General features: G+C 38.7%; 1 protein-coding gene across 4 annotated transcripts in view; it reads right to left on the bottom strand.

The window, feature by feature from the left end:
- Positions 1 to 16,157, bottom strand: part of Smg1 (SMG1, nonsense mediated mRNA decay associated PI3K related kinase) — a 103,975-nt gene that overhangs the window by 32,830 nt on the left and 54,988 nt on the right. For all 4 annotated transcript variants that reach the window (XM_005351046.3, XM_026781414.1, XM_013347673.2 and 1 more), the window contains 15 exons: positions 15,581 to 15,723; positions 15,229 to 15,430; positions 13,564 to 13,673; positions 11,779 to 11,926; positions 11,377 to 11,536; positions 10,077 to 10,197; positions 8,596 to 8,844; positions 7,316 to 7,600; positions 5,578 to 5,722; positions 5,327 to 5,465; positions 3,879 to 4,109; positions 3,597 to 3,774; positions 2,759 to 2,920; positions 1,962 to 2,179; positions 1,578 to 1,732 (listed from right to left, as the gene is read on the bottom strand). In XM_005351046.3, coding sequence (XP_005351103.1) covers positions 1,578 to 1,732; positions 1,962 to 2,179; positions 2,759 to 2,920; positions 3,597 to 3,774; positions 3,879 to 4,109; positions 5,327 to 5,465; positions 5,578 to 5,722; positions 7,316 to 7,600; positions 8,596 to 8,844; positions 10,077 to 10,197; positions 11,377 to 11,536; positions 11,779 to 11,926; positions 13,564 to 13,673; positions 15,229 to 15,430; positions 15,581 to 15,723 — 2,646 coding nt within the window. The remainder of the gene's footprint in view (positions 1 to 1,577; positions 1,733 to 1,961; positions 2,180 to 2,758; positions 2,921 to 3,596; positions 3,775 to 3,878; positions 4,110 to 5,326; positions 5,466 to 5,577; positions 5,723 to 7,315; positions 7,601 to 8,595; positions 8,845 to 10,076; positions 10,198 to 11,376; positions 11,537 to 11,778; positions 11,927 to 13,563; positions 13,674 to 15,228; positions 15,431 to 15,580; positions 15,724 to 16,157) is intronic.

Consider the following 16,157-nt stretch of genomic DNA (forward strand, 5'->3'; position numbering starts at 1 on the left):
AATGTTTTTCTAAAAACTCCCACATCTCAACAACAAAACAACTTAATTCAACATTCTGCAAGGATATCCATTGATCAATGACAGAAAAAAAAAAGCTACACATTATATGTTGTTAAAAAAATAAAAATTGAAACTACATGAGGATTATGAACAAAACTCCCAAGCAAGTTCCAAATGTTAACTGAGTGAATGGCTCAGGTGGTAAAAATTTGCCGCACAAGCATGCAGAGTTGAATTAGAATCCTCAGAAGTCATGTAAAAGCCAGATGATGTGATGGGAGTGCTGTAATCATAACACATGACAGGGATATGCAAGGTAAAGAAAAGAGAATCCCCAGAAGCTCATGAGTCAAGTAGTCTCGTACATACAGCAGAAGACAAAAAGTAGAGAAGTAGAGGTTCTGCCTTAAATAAGGTGCAAAGGAGGCCTAACACCCAAGGTTGTTCTCTGATCTCTACAGAAAGGCCATGGCATGCATGCACACATCATGCATTACATATTAAAATTACATTTTGGCAACAATAGGAGAAAACCAGGATCCTCATGAAAGTTAGAACATAAAATGGCACAATCATTGCGGAAAAGACTCCTAGGCTTAACAAGATCATAGCATTGGACATAAAATCGACAGCATTACATACAAAATAATCCAAAGCAAGGGCACAGACAGATACTGCACATTGCTCACACAGCTAAAACCAAACCCAAATCTCTACTAAAAGATCAATCAAACAGCAAACAGTAAAACCTGGTTCACGAGGGCTAACACAATGGCTCAGTAGTTTAAGGGTATTTGCTGCTAAACTTGAAAACCCAAAGTTTGATCTCCGAGACCTACTGGTAAAAGAGAACACCCAACTCCCATAAATTGTCTTCTTTCCTACATATGCACAGCATATACATATACATAAATGATAAAATGTTCTAATCTGGAGAATCTATCTATACAATGTGGTATTATTCACTAACCATGTAGCAGACCCATGCATGCCATAGCAAGGTAAACCCTGAAAACATGGCGCTAAATGAAAGTTACAAAAGGACAAATACACCGATTCCACTCATGATACACGTAAAGCAGGAGAGTTCACAAAGCAAGAAATAAGAACTAGAGGTAATGAGGAGGAAAGTTGGGGCAAACAGAGTTTATTACTGAGAACAGAGCCTTTCTGGAATTGGGAATGATTCTAGCAGAAGGTAGTGGTGATGAAAGCACGGTACTATGAATGCATATTGTAATAACCCACTTAACTGTACAGTTAAAAATGGTTAAGACTATGAATTTTGTTGTGCTGATTAACACATTATAAAGAAAAAAAGTAAAGAAAGCAATTGAAAGATGGCTTAGCAGTAAGAGCACTGTCTGCTCTTATAGAGAATCCAGATTCAGTTCCCAGCACCTACACGGCAGCTCACAACCATCCTTAACTCTAGTTTCAGGGGATCTAATGCTCTCTCCTGACTTGGGTAGGCACCCGGCAAACACGTGGTACACATATATATCTGCAGGCAAACACTCACACACATAAAACGAGTGAGTCTAAAAGACAGAAGTAGTGAAGGAGTGAAGACATACTTGCGCAAGGTGTTGTTGTTCTGGACTCTCTTCACCTCATCCTCCAGCTGCTGAATGCGTCTCAGGACATACATGTGCTGCTGTAACAAAACTCCCAGCCAGAGCTCATCCCAGAGCACAGTGACCCTACGTAGCTCTGCCACAAGCATCTGAACCTGCAGATACAACACATCCACATGGCTCACAAGGCAGCATCAAATCAGACACGGGTAATGCATATCTCATAGAAAACTCCTCAGAAACTATCAACATAGATTAGTGAGACAAATTCTGATTATTCGTAAAGCTTTGGTTCTCTGATATGATTCCCCTAAGATATTAACTTTAGGGTTTGGGGAGGAGGTTGCAATGAATACTACTTTAAAACAAATTAGTTTTTTGTACCTGTAAAACCATCGTTGGGTTGGCAGAGGACAGTTTATCTACAATTTTGCTGTAGCAATCCTGCATCATGGCCTGGTCTTCATTTAAACCACTTTTAGGTTCATCTTTGTTGCTATCCTGAGATGCAGGAGGACTTCCTCCTTCACATTCAGAAACCAGCAGTTCTTCTCCTTGAATATTTCCAAGTAAAGTAGGGATCGCAGAAGAAAACTTATTTCCTACAGTGGGATGCAAGAGGGATACATGCACACATTTGGTATGGAAAACAAGAATAACGTAATTCACAGCCACAGGGCTGTGCATGATGTTAAAGATTATGGTGTTCTGCACTTTCACAAGCTGAGCTTTTCACGTATGTTTATAAATACTATAAACTAACAGGGGAAAGCTGGAGGAAGATGGAAAGCAAACAAGAAGCCCTCCCCAGGCTAGAGTGGGGTCTAATGTTTACCTTAAACAGCTCTATGCCAAGTTCCTGGTATATTGTAAAGAGTAACAATAACATGCAAAACATGTATTAAAGACACACATTAGTTACTTCTTCAGTAAGTCAGAACCACTACCAAAAAAAAAAAAAAAAAATACATGCTCTCAACTTAAGAAGACATCACCCAAAGAGATTTAAAATTTTCTAGTAAAATTAAGCAGCAATATTTTAGCTAGGCAAGGGAGTGCACGTCTTTAACACGAGCACTCTGTGGTGCAATACCAGTCTGTTCTACAATGAGTACCAGGCCACTAGGGTGAAACAGTGAGACTCTATCTTAAATAAATAAAAGCATTTTAATGTTGCATACCTGAAGCCTGGGATTCACTGCTAAGTGATATGGTTCCTACTATTGCAGGATACAGTATGAGATGTGGGGAATCTTGGGCCACACGGCAAAGGAGGTTACAAATACTCTGGCGCACATACACTTCAGGGTGGTTTAAGCGTGAGAAAAGCTGTGGAATAATTCCTTCAGGAGAAGATGATAAAGTGATTAAAACCTATGAACTTTGGGAATGCAAAAGGATAAAACCTGATGTATGTCAGCATCAGCACAGATATTAAGGAAGCCAAAGTTCTCCCCGTGGTAACAAGACCCATACAAAATCATTTTTGATTGCAAGTCTGCATAGGGTAGAACTGTAATCACAGTCCAGAGCAATATAATATTGAATGATATGCTCAACATATGTCTCAAAGAAGGTAGATGAGGTGACTGTGACTAAATTCTCCACTTATTTTCACCACCCTCTCTAAAACTGATTTCTGATAATAAAAAGCTTCAGCCTTTTAGCTTCTCAGTTCTCTACAAGGTAGGAGAAGAGATGTTCATGAGACATCAAACGGTCCAGTATATCCTAAGAACTAGCCTGGCTATTCTCTAACATCTTCAAATAAGGAACATAGAGAAATTATTTCAAGCCGGGCGGTGGTGGCGCATGCCTTTAATGCCAGCATTTGGGAGGCAGAAGCAGGTGGATCTCTGTGAGTTCGAGACCAGCCTGGTTCCAGGACAGGCTCCAAAAAAATCCTGTCTGGAGAGAGAGAGAGAGAGAGAGAGAGAGAGAGAGAGAGAGGGAGAGAAACTATTTCAATCCCACTCAGAAACAGATTAATTAAAGAGAGCATTTTAATTTGGTCATTACCTCTCCATGGAGCAGTAGGGGTTGTCTCCAAGCCATGTTCCAGATACTGCCGGAGCTCACCAGCATGCTTCACCAGCAGTCTGAGCAGTCGCAGGGTAGCCATCACAATCACATCATCAGTGCTCTGCTCTGCTCTGCGACTTAAGTGGAGTCTGGGGTCATCCTCATCTAACAGAATCTAAGTGAACAATAAAGGGATAAGGAAACCATTTCTGTTACTACTCCTTTTGTCTAAAGGAAAGAAATTCCAAATAATTTTCTTTAGAAGGCTGTGCCACCTACTTGCCCAGCGTTGAGCTTAAGGAAAGTAAAATATGCACTGCAAGATAGTTTGTACAGGCTGAAGATTCTATCCACAACTTTCCTCCACACTTTAATAACACCTTCAGTTGCATTTTCATCGAGTTCGGAAAGCCACGGGCAGCTTGATATTAACTGCCGCCAGATAACATCAACCATGTCATCTTCCTCATTATCTTCACTTTCTGTAATCTGAAGTGTTATATCTTCATCCTAAAGAAATGTGAACATAGAATACTTCAGATGAAATGAAAGAAAGATACACAATCAGATTACCACATGGAAAGATTGTTCTCATACATGATATACTGAATCCATTATTAAGTGTCTCTATGATATACTTACTAACGCAGCCAATAAGGTTTTAAGTGTTTTAGGCAAAATTTAAAAGACTTCTCATTTTCTGTATTTTAAATGCTTCCAAACTACAATATTCTGTCTGTAGAAAAATTTGTTCAAAGGATGTAAAAAAACAGAATAAACACAACTCTATTTACAATATTGTAAATATACATCACAACAGCTTTAACAGAGATTCATGGGTACAATTTTAGAACAGAACTCAGTCAACAGAATTTAGCCTTGCAAATAAAACCCACACCTTCTTTGAATGCTGCATCTACATATTCAAAGCTACAGAACTACAGAACTTACAGGATACTTTGAGGAGGGACAACACTGTGCAGTTCACCCAGTCCACTGTTCCCCATATCAGCCAATTTATGGCAATCACCAGTGGCAGAGAATATCACAACTCTTGCCTACTAGCACATGCACACTCCCACAACCCAGGTTATTTAATTGATGTTAAACAAACATTAAGAAGAATTTGGGGAGGGAGATGCCCCCCATGCAATGTCATACTTTAAAAGTTCCCAGGTAGTCTTGTAAAGAGACATTTTTCTGAGTTCTGGGGGATTAAACCCATAGTCTCACTCACATACACTATAAGTGTGTTTTTACCCTAAGTATACTACCAGCCCAAGAACCTAACTTCAGAACAGAAGAGTAATTAAGAGAAAGTAAATTTACACAAAAGGAACTTCACCTATTTTCATCAGAACCATAGAGAAACTACTTGATTTCTCAAGAAATTCTGATCTTAGGAAAAAGATAACTACATATCATCTTAAAATTTGAGATTTTTATTTGCAACACAAACAACTTAAACCTCATTCACTATTTAATAAAGTAGCCAATTACTGATCCCAGCAGAGGCAGGCAGATCTCTGTGAGTTTGAGGACAGCCTGGTCTACAGAGTTAGGTCCAGAACAGGCACCATATAGAGAAATCTTCTCTCAAAAGAACCAAAAACAAACAAATAAATGTGGCCAATTTCCTCAAAAAAAAACAAAAAACAAAAAAAAAAAGTTACAACAGGAATGTTGGCACTACTCTCCCAAAAATCACTGTATCATGTTTTCCTTGCCTGAATTCCTGCTGGCCGACATACTGCTTGTCCAAGAATACCATATATTCTCTCTTTCTCTTCTTCAGTTATAGTATCTGGAAGCAGATTTTGAACTTCAGATTTTTCTCTAGGCAACAGACGAACACCTTCTCCCTGACTATAAAAATAAACAAGTCATCAAGTATTTCAGGTACCAAAACTCTCCAAAATCAGCATTATATATCTGTTTTGCAGTGTCTTACATTAACTGCACATTGAAACATACATACCTGGCATTGTCAACCACCTTTCTGCCCCACCTATAAGCCCAACTAGCCAATGCTGCCCAAGATTTGGCTACTTCTGGTGCCTGCACTGAAGACAGATGATACAACTGTCCCAAAATGAAGTCAGGTTCTCCAACTCCAATATGCACTGCCAAGACAGGAAAAATAACAAGAGCTCAGTGTTATGTTCATAACTTCTAGTGGTGTTCGCATTGACCTGTTAAGTCTTTATTAATTTTAAGCAAGTAATAAGTCCAATATATCAGAGTATATAAATTGTTAACGACCCAAATTTGGGTATTTGTTCTGCAGTGTGACTATATTAAAAGGCATCAGCTTATGTAATCATCTGTGGACACACCCATGCCTATAATGACACTAGCTTTAGCAATAGCTTAGGTGTTGGATGTACTGTAGAAATGTCTTATATCCTGCTCTTGAGTGTTAGTCTCTCATGACTAGAACAATTTTAAGCATTTGGTAAAAACAATGCACGGGTGATAAGCATACCATAGAGACTAACAGGGTAAACAGATCTTTACTTCCTTTCTACAGAAAGAAAACTGCTTGGCTTATTGAATTCATATGCCATGGTTTTAAGACATATCCCTTATGAATATAAAGAACTGTTTAATAGATACACTAGAAATATTTTTTTAAAAACTAGTGCAAACCAACAAAATACAATTTAAGTAATTTAAACCCTAAGCTTCTTCACAACAAAAATGTAGGTGTGTAAGAAATCAGTTTTCTCAGTAAAATTAGCATGCATGAGGTATGGAGTCTATACCCAGCAAAACACATGCATGCATCCACACGTGCATGCACACACACACACACGTAGATAGCGTGTATGAGGCATGGAGTCTACACCTAGCAAAAAAAATTATAAAAGAGGACACGGTGCCAACTGCCTATAACTCAACATTCAAGACATTCAAAACGGAAAGTTTTGATGTGAGGTCAGTTACAATATGTAGAAAGAAAGATACTATCTCAAAAAAGAAACAGGTAGGTGTGGTGACATATTCTTTTAATTCCAGCAGTTGGGCATCAGAGGCAGGAAGATCTCTGTGAGTCTGAAGCCAGACTGGTAGTACATAGCAACTTCCTGGCCAGCTAGACTATCTCAAAAAGAAAAAAAGTAAGAAAAAGAAAGGAAAAACAAACAAACAGAAAGTAAGGATGTAGTTCAGTGTTATTAACTCCTGCCTAGCATGCCAAAGACCCCACAATTTCCAGCACCCTCCGCTCTTCAAACAAAACAAGAAGGAAAGAAGAGGGGTTGGGGATTTAGCTCAGTGGTAGAGCGCTTGACTGGGTTCGGTCCTCAGCTCCAGAAAGAAAAAAAAAAAGACAAAATAACAAAAAAGACCAAAAAAAGAAGGAAAGAAGAAAAAACAAAAGCAATACATTTTGTTTAACCAGTCATCCTTTGTAGCCAAGTAACTTTGCTAGTATCAGACACAGTAAGAAACTTGAGTCTTTGTGTGCTCCAACAACCAACAAGCTATGTACCTGTTGTGCCTGACATTTACTCTTTCATGAATCAATGCAAAAATACCCCCTCTAAGTCAGGAAAGGAACTTACATCTGAAAAGCTGGATATACAACATTAAGTACTAGTTACTGCCAATGTGCTATATTTTTGTTAATTGAATTTTTGTGGCAAAATACAGCTAGCATAACATTGATTATAACATAAATTATTTTTAAAGCTAAAAAAAGAATAAAATTGTACCTGTAGATTCACTCTCAATTCGAGGGTGTTCTTCTCCCACTGTATTAGCAGATTGCAGCTCTATTAGAGCAAGTATATTTCTAGACAAAGTAGAAAGGCCTGGAAAGTTCTGCTGCTGCTGAGCTCTGTACACCTGTCTCAGCTGTCCTGAAATCTCTTTCCATTCTGCTTGGATCCATTTTGCCAGAGTCAGAATTGACTTGGCCACAGCATACTCAGCTTTCGCAGACTTGCAAAAGGATATGGCACAAGAACTCAACATTTCCATTGCGTGTGTTGATTGGCCTATACAAAAAAAGACATACACATACAAAACCACTGATTTATTTACTCTTAAGAGTAGAATAAGTTATTTCAAGATTAAGCAATTATTTATTTAGCTATTTAATTTGTTTTTATTTTTAAAAACATGAACTAGGGACTAGAGACATGGGTCCAGGAGTTAAGAGTAGCCACTCCTCTTGCAGAAACCCAGGTTCAGTTCCCAGCACCCAGATCAGGTAGGTAGCTTACAACCTCATGCAACTCTAGTTCCATGGGATCCAAACACCCCATTCTGGCTTTTCTGGGTACCAGCCACATATGTGACACATATGTATGTACATGCAGGTATTCACACTTTAAAATAAAAAAAAACAGAACTAAGATTCAAATAAATAAAATATGATAAAGTCAGCCAGGCATGATAACACATGCCTTATGAGGTAGAGGCCAGCCTGGCTGACTTAGTAAGTTTCAGATAGGCTAAGAGAGTTAGACCTTGTCATAATAACAATAAAAAAATTCAGGGGCTGGGAAGATGGATCACTGGTTAAATGCTTGTAATGTAAGTGGCATTAAGGACGATAGTTTTGAGTCCCCAGAATCCACGGAAATGCTGAGTAGACATGAAAGACTAAAAATCCAGCACTCAGAGAAGGGCTAGTGGAGATACACAGAACAAGTTGGCTAGTAAGGCTACCCTAACCAAGTGAGTTCTGGGTTCAAGTGAAAAACCTTGCCTCAGTATATGAGATGGATATAAATTAAGGACATTGTCAACCTCTAGCCTACAAACATACATGAACACAGATGTGAACTTGCACTCACATGTGTGCTCCCATATATACAAATAAGCAGGCACACGACACTTGCAAAAAGGAAAATAAACGAATCCAGGGATAATCAATGATCTGTGAAAACATGTCTTACTGAAGGACACTGATCTATAAAAGCTGGAAATACTTCTTACATCACACACAGAAACATGCATTCAGTTTTCCTTATATGCTTTTACTAACCTGCTGTATATAACAACTTGGTTTTTTCAATATCAAGCTCAGGCCCCCATTTTTCATCTACTTGACCTTGAGTGGACAGTTTTTTAAAATGCTGGACTAAGTCCTGGGCAGTGGTTGTCTTTCCCAGCTGAACCTCGCTGCACTGTGCCAGCAGTCTTGTTGCCAAGGACACATTCCCCCATTTTCTAGCAAATTTTGCTGCCGTCAGACCTAATTCCATGAGATGACTTCTAATTGGTACTGTTTTTTCTGGAAAGAAAAAAAAACTGTTTCATTAATTCCCAAGTCACTAACTCCAGACTCTGTTCCCTAAGCATACCCTTCCTCACCACCTTTCCAAAGAGAGCTAATCTTCAAAACCCAACAAGTAGCACAGTTCATGACTTAATACAGTATTAGAATGAAGGGACACAACCAAGAAGAGCAGAGTGAAAATCATTCTCTAGAAGAAATTAACATTGTAACATCTGAATTGTTAGAAGAGCCTAGGTCAGAGGCTGGAGAGACAACTTGTCAGTTTAGAGCTCCTGCTTTTTGCAGAGGAGGGTTTCCAGCACCCACTAGATGGCTCACAACTGCCTGTAACACCAGTTCAAGAGGATACAGCACCCTCTTCTGGCCTCTAGGCACAAATGAAGTACATATACACAAACGCAGGCAAATTCTTATGCACAAAATGAAAATAAATTTGGTTGAAGCAACAAGGGAAATAAGTAACACCAATGTTTATAGCAGCTTCATACTTAGCTACCCAATTAGAAGAACCAAGAAAAAATGGGGAAAAAAAACAAATGGTGGCACATCCATACAGTGGAGTATTACTAACAATAAAAAAGACCACTTTACTGACAAGTTAACATGAGAGAACCTTGAAAATATCATGTAAGCTAGTGATGCCAGATATGAGGATGTATCCTAATTCCATTTATGTGAAAACATCAGCAAACGTAAGTCTAATTTACAGAAATAGGAAGCAAATCATCCTGAGACAGGGACAATGTTAGTAACCTGAAAAGAGACATGGGATTTTCTAGTGTTAAGAGAAATGTTCTCCATCCTGTCTATACTGGTGGGTACATAGAGGTAGATAGGAAAAAACAAACCAAACTGCATACTTAAATATATAATTTATATCTCAGTAAAGTTAACTTTAAGAAAAAGAAAATGGAGGCGGGTGGTGGTGGTGCACACCTTTAATCCGCCTTTAATCCCTGCACTTGGAAGGCAGAGGCAGGTAGATCTGTGAGTTCAAGGCCAGCCTAGTCTACAAGAGCTAGTTCCAGGACAGGCTCCAACACTAGAGAAACCCTGTCTCAAAAACAGGAAAAGAAAATGGGCCCAAGAGGTGGCACATGCTTTTAATCCCAGCATTTGAAAGAAAGGGGTAGGTGGGTCTCTGTGAGTTTGAGGTCAGCATGGTCTACACAGTAAGTTTTAGGGCAGCCATGGTTATTTAAAGAATGAGAGAAAGAGATAGTTACCTTTAATTTTCTCTAACAGCTGATTTTGGTACATGGTATATCTCAATGCCTGCATCCAAGGTCGCACATCATGTTGTTTACATGAGCGAAGAGCATCACTGAAGAGTGGGATAAGACAGTCCTGGCAGCAGAGAGACAAAAGACTTGTGTAAAACAAAAAAAAAAAAAAAAAAAAAAACAGTCTCTTCTAATAAGCTCAAGATAGACTATATAGTCTAACTTCTCTAAAACCTTCTTCCAACCTGTGCTGGTGTAAATGAGAATGGCCCCCAAAGGTGCATGTATTTGAATACTTGATCCCCAGTTGGTAGAACTATTTAGGAAGGATTAGTAGATGTGGTCTTGTTGAATGAGTCAATTGGGACAGATTTTGAAGTTTCAAAAGACATTCAGTGTTTCTTACTTTCTCTCTGCTTTCAATTTCGAGATCAAAACGTAAGGCCTCAGCTGCCATGCCTTTGGTCTGAAACCCTGAACTTAACCCTTCGAAACTGTATCCCCAAATCAAACACTTTCTTTTATGAGCTGCCTTGGCAAGACTATGTCATCGGAGCAATAAAAAAGAAACTAAGACACACCTAAACAGAAAACCTTTGTTTTAATAAATAAACTCAGAATATTAAGTATAATTTGTCAATATATTTACTAATAAAGTGCATCTGTGAAAATATATATTTACTCTAAACCAAAAATTGCAGAAAAGCATTAAACTATTGATTTTATAATTTTTAAAGGTTGCAAGTTCTTTGCAAAGGTTCTCTTTCTGGTTGAAGTTTACTCTATTAAGAAAGAGAAAGGGTATAAGTGAAATCCAAAATTTACATAAACGAAAAACCAAGATTCATCAATTAGTCAAAACCTTAGATTCTTCCATCTGTCCTATACCACCTCAAATGAAAATCTATCTAGGAATACATTTCAGATTTAAGTTCACCAGCTTACCCAACTACAAATTCTACCTTAAAAACTGAGAAAATTAGGTCTTTGATCTATACTAATATATTAACACTCATAGAGAATACTTACAAAAAAATATACTTCAGGACTAGAGAGATGGCTCTGTTGTTAAGAGCACTTGTTACTCTTTCAAAGGACCAAGGTTCAATTCCCAGCACCCACATGGTGGCTCACATTCATTTGTAACTCCAGCCCTAGGGGATCTAATGCCTTCTTCTGGCTTCTAGGGGCACCAGACATGCAAGTGGTGCAGACACATACAGGCAAAACAATCTACTGTACACATACACTAAACTAAGAAATTTTGAAGAACACACACACACACACACATACACCTACACACCTCTGTTGACAGTCTATTAGAAACCGTGTTCTCGAGAGCAGATGAGCAGTACAACTGCAGGGTACTCAGTACTGGCAAGGATTGTGACACTGTTAGCGTAGACAGTCTTAGTGGTCCAATAGCTATGCGTGAGGTTTGCTTCAAGTACTTTACCACATTTCTGAAAGAACATATTTGTTGTCAATTAATTAACAAGATTCTTTATCTTGTAACCACTAGAATGAAGTGGCTAAGGCACTACCATTTGGCATCAAAAAAAAAAAATCAGGGGTCACAGTAAGGAAAGCAGTCTGCTCTATAGTAGATTATGAACAAAACAAGATGTCTGCTTTCAGGGGTTTCTACACATCTGTAGTTTCAATTTTTTGCTGCTGCCTGCCAATGTGTACACTTGTGACTCACTCAGTTAAGGACTGCCATTTCTGATCTTGTTCCACATGGTTTAAAGCAGTTGCCAAAAAGACCGAGCTTCTCAACAGCTGGACTTCAATGGATTTCTGAAGCTCCCGTGGGTCTGGGCTGAGCATGTTAGGAAGCAGCTTTTTCATATCTAAACAAGTTACATTGTATTAAGTTAATTTGTTCTTAATGTACAAAGCTATTAAAATATTTTGGCATTATTTAATAAAGTAATTATCATCAGTGAATACCTCCTTTCTTTCCTTAAGGTCAGGTAGCTAGACATTTCAGATAGTGTAAATTTAATAACATAAACTACATTATTTAACATAAAATTATACCTCATGTTTCTAACAATCACCTGCCATTAAAGGTGCAAATATTGGTAAGAAATCTTCTTTACCCCTTCTTTTTACGCTCAAAACTTGATTCTATAAAGGATGTAACCATTTCAGTGAGGTTTTCCTCCACTTCACTTCATGAAATTTAATCTCACATTTTATTTAATGGTGTGCACTGTGTGTGCACCTGGAGACCAGAAGTCAACCTCCAGTATCATTCCTCTAGTCCCATCCATCTTTTTTTATCAGTCTCTCAATGGCCAGCCTACCCTGCTGCTCTAGCACTAGGATTACAAGCATATGCCATTATACAACACTTTTTGACAGATGCTATGGACTGAACTCAGCTCCTCATGTTTGTATGGCAAATAGTTTAGTGACTAAGATAGCTCCTCAATCCTAAGCTTACTAGTATATATTTAACTAATTAATTATATACCATATAATAACTATATACCATACCAACTAATAACTATAGCCAAATTCACTTATACCAGAAAAAAAAAACCAAACTAATTCTAAGACAAGTATGATTTTTTAAGACTTGAAATTAAGTTCAGAGATAAGTACACTTCAACAGTGAGCACCTTATATAAGAAACCAAAACTGCCAGGTATGGTGGAATCTGTCTTTAACCCCAGCACCCAGAAAGCAAACATAGCAGTACCTATGAATTCAGGCCAAGTCTACATATTGAGTTCCAAAAGAACACAAAAAACAAAATCAAAGTTACAGATAGGAAAATTAGTTTTAAATGACTCACCTCTCTTTAAAAAATTGCAATTTTTCCAAAATGTAAACGAAAAGGCTAATTACATGGAAACAATACTACACATCTTGGCCAACGGTGAGCCAATGGTGAAAGCCTTTATAGTCAAATACCCATCAAGGATGCACCTGGTTTGTTTTTACAGCTCTCCACAGAAGTACTTGAGAGCTTACATGATGCATCCTACTCTCCATGAGGCAAACCTCAATCTGTACAGCAGATCTCTGAATGCCTCAACAGCAGTGATATACAGTACGCTCATATAGATGAAAATTAAGGAAACTGCAGCCCAAACACTGCTTTGTGCTTTTTCAATTAAATGTCTAAATCAATCTAAAAGTCTTAATGTCACCTTTTCCCAGTTTTAATTTTTTGTTGTTGTTTGCTTGTTTGTTTTGAGACAGGATTTCACTGGATAATGGCGAGAACTCAGAGGTCCACCTGCCTTTGGAGTCCTGGGATTAAAGGTGTGCGCTACCATTGCCAGTTTAATTTTAACTGAGCCACTTTTTCATTTGCCTCATCAACTATTAATAGCACAATTTTGGTGAAATATGTTGCTTCATATAGTATAGGACTCCAAATAAATATACAAGAACTTACAGGTTTCCTAGTAAAACAAAAACTATCCAAACTCTTAAGAAACTTGCCATGAAAAAAAAAACTGTTCTCAAATACCTATTTTTTCTTTTGATCCTCCAGCAAGTAGATTAATATTTTCTCCTGGTAACAATTCCAATTGCTCAGTGCATTCAACAAACTCTCCAGACTCAAAGCTGCTTAGTGACCTGTAATTAAAATACCCATCAGCTTGTGTTAGGCCTCACCAGCCCTGTGTAACCTGGGAACAATGGGAAGAACAAGCAGTAGAAGGGAGCAACTTTTCAAAGAAATGGATTTAGAAATACCATTTCATCTTGATGGGGCTCCCATTTCAGTAAAGTCCTAGCCATGACCACCAGTTGAGCCTTCTCACCTCTGGCTCTCCTTCCTCTTTCTGTGAACCTGTTAATACACTGGCAGTAGATTCTACATCAAGTAAGTCTTCAACACTGCTTTCTCCAAGCCACCTGCTGGTCTCTCTCCCCATGAAAAGCGTCCTAATGTCTCAGTTTTATACCTTAGTCCTGACTCTTTCACTGAGACATCTCCCAAACCTTTGTGGGGTTTTTTGTTTTGTTTTGTTAAATCATTTACCATCCCTGAAAGAATTCCAACTATTTCCTTTTCTATAATCATTTCCTATAGCTCTGACACTCCAGTGCCAAGATGAGAGGCCCCACTCATACAAGCTCCACACCTCTCCTCTGCCCCATCTCTACTAAAGATATCCCCCATCCAGGAGGAAGATTTATGTTCTCAACCTCTCTTTTCTATCTTTTTCAGACAAGCTGGTTTGGAATTCACTTATGTAACTAAGGATGTTTGTCCTCCTATCTCCTCCACCTTTCTAGTGCTGGGATTACTGACTACACCACCACCATTCACTGGGTCCCTTCTCTTATCACTGAGTCTGAAAACAGCAATGGAAATATTCATCAGTTGGCTCACCCCATTCCTATTACAACTACAACAGTATCAACAGTTGCTTCTCAGGTTAGTTAGACACTATTATCTATCCTACTACAAGACCTTAGGCTTTCTGGCAGCAGCCCCCCTCCCCCCATGTCCCCACTGTTCTCTACAGTTCTACGCTTTCAACTGCTGACAAGATACCACCCCCCCCCCAAAAAACAAACTTAGACTTTAATTTCTTCTCACCTCACCCATTCTGCCACAGCTATCCTAAACTGTCTATGCCTAACTTTAACTATTTTCCTTGAGGCACAGAAAAGACAAGTAATCCTTTGTCAGGTTATTTTTCCCCTCCCATTTCTTCTCTTTCTATTTTCATGAGTTAGAAGCAGTGTGTTTTGTCCTGCTATACTATACCCGATGCTTCCCACAGATTATGTGTTCAGTTACCAGTAAAGCAAAGACAGTGAACCAACTCTGATGAGCTTTGCCCTTCCAGTCATGTGTCTGGAATGCAGTAAATCCGCAATTTTGAGATGCATAATTAAAGAAAAACAAAGAATATAACTTAGAGATATTCACAAACTCTCACCATTAAAACAAATTTTCTTTAAATATTTAACAGTACTTCAGAAACATAGCTGTCCTGTGTGAGCCTCTCTAAAGCAGTGCCTCTTTATATATAATTCTATCTTCCAACTAAGAAGATTCCTTCCTTACCCAACTGTTGGTTTCCTCTTATAAATATGACCAATTTTAGTATTTGCCACCACAGAGGAAGACTACTTATCAACAGAGCAGAGGACGCTGACTAGATGCAGCCATTACTTGATATAATTGAAATCAGCTTTCAGACTGAGTGAAGTGCTGCTGGTGTTCTTCTTCAGATCATGGACAGCATTCTGCCACTCCTGCACAGCAGCCCAATCCGCAATAGAGATGTAGCACTCGCAGGCCTTATTCCCTAGGTAATTGATAACTTCAGGGGAACAATCAGTTGGCTTGGACAGCACAGTTTTCCTGGATTCGCCTGAAAGGTATTTGATTAAGAAAGAAGACAGAAACTGAGAACTGTAAATATTTCATAGACCATAAACACCTGGAAACATATGGTAAGTTTACCTGGACAAATAAATGCACTGTAACTTTAACATTGTTAATATAAACGCTGAATGCTCACCATTTAGAGAGTGTTTGGGGCTGGCACTGTTACGTCCAGCATTAGCCAATGTGAGAACAGATTTGTCAAAGCTGGAGATGCAGCAATCAACACCTGTCATGGCACAAAGGTGCTCCTGATACTCCACAGAGGCCTTTTCAAACCTTAAATACAAATTAAAGTAGTCTTATTTTTTTTTTTAATCACTCAAATGAAACTCCTTCTAAAAAAGAATTAATGGTGAGAGAATGAATTACTTGACGAACTGCACCTGGACAAAGAGTCAGCTATTTGGAGGGGTAAATTAGATCTCTGCCTCATACCAAGACAGTATAAAACTAGTGGGCCTGGCAGTGGTGTGGCTCAAGCCTTTAATCCCAGCACTTGGGAGGTAGAGACAGGCAGATCTCAGTGAGTTCAAGGCCATAGAGTCTATAGAGTGAGTTCCAGGACAACCAAGACTGTTATACAGAGAAACCCTGTCTTGAAAACCCAAAACCGCACTCGGGAGGCAGAGGCAGGCGGATCTCTGTGAGTTCGAGACCAGCCTGGTCTACAGAACTAGTTCCAGGACAGGCTCCAAAGCCACAGAGAAACC

Source organism: Microtus ochrogaster, chromosome 8, assembly GCF_000317375.1.
Source record: "Microtus ochrogaster isolate Prairie Vole_2 chromosome 8, MicOch1.0, whole genome shotgun sequence".
Classification (NCBI taxonomy): Eukaryota; Metazoa; Chordata; class Mammalia; order Rodentia; family Cricetidae; genus Microtus; species Microtus ochrogaster.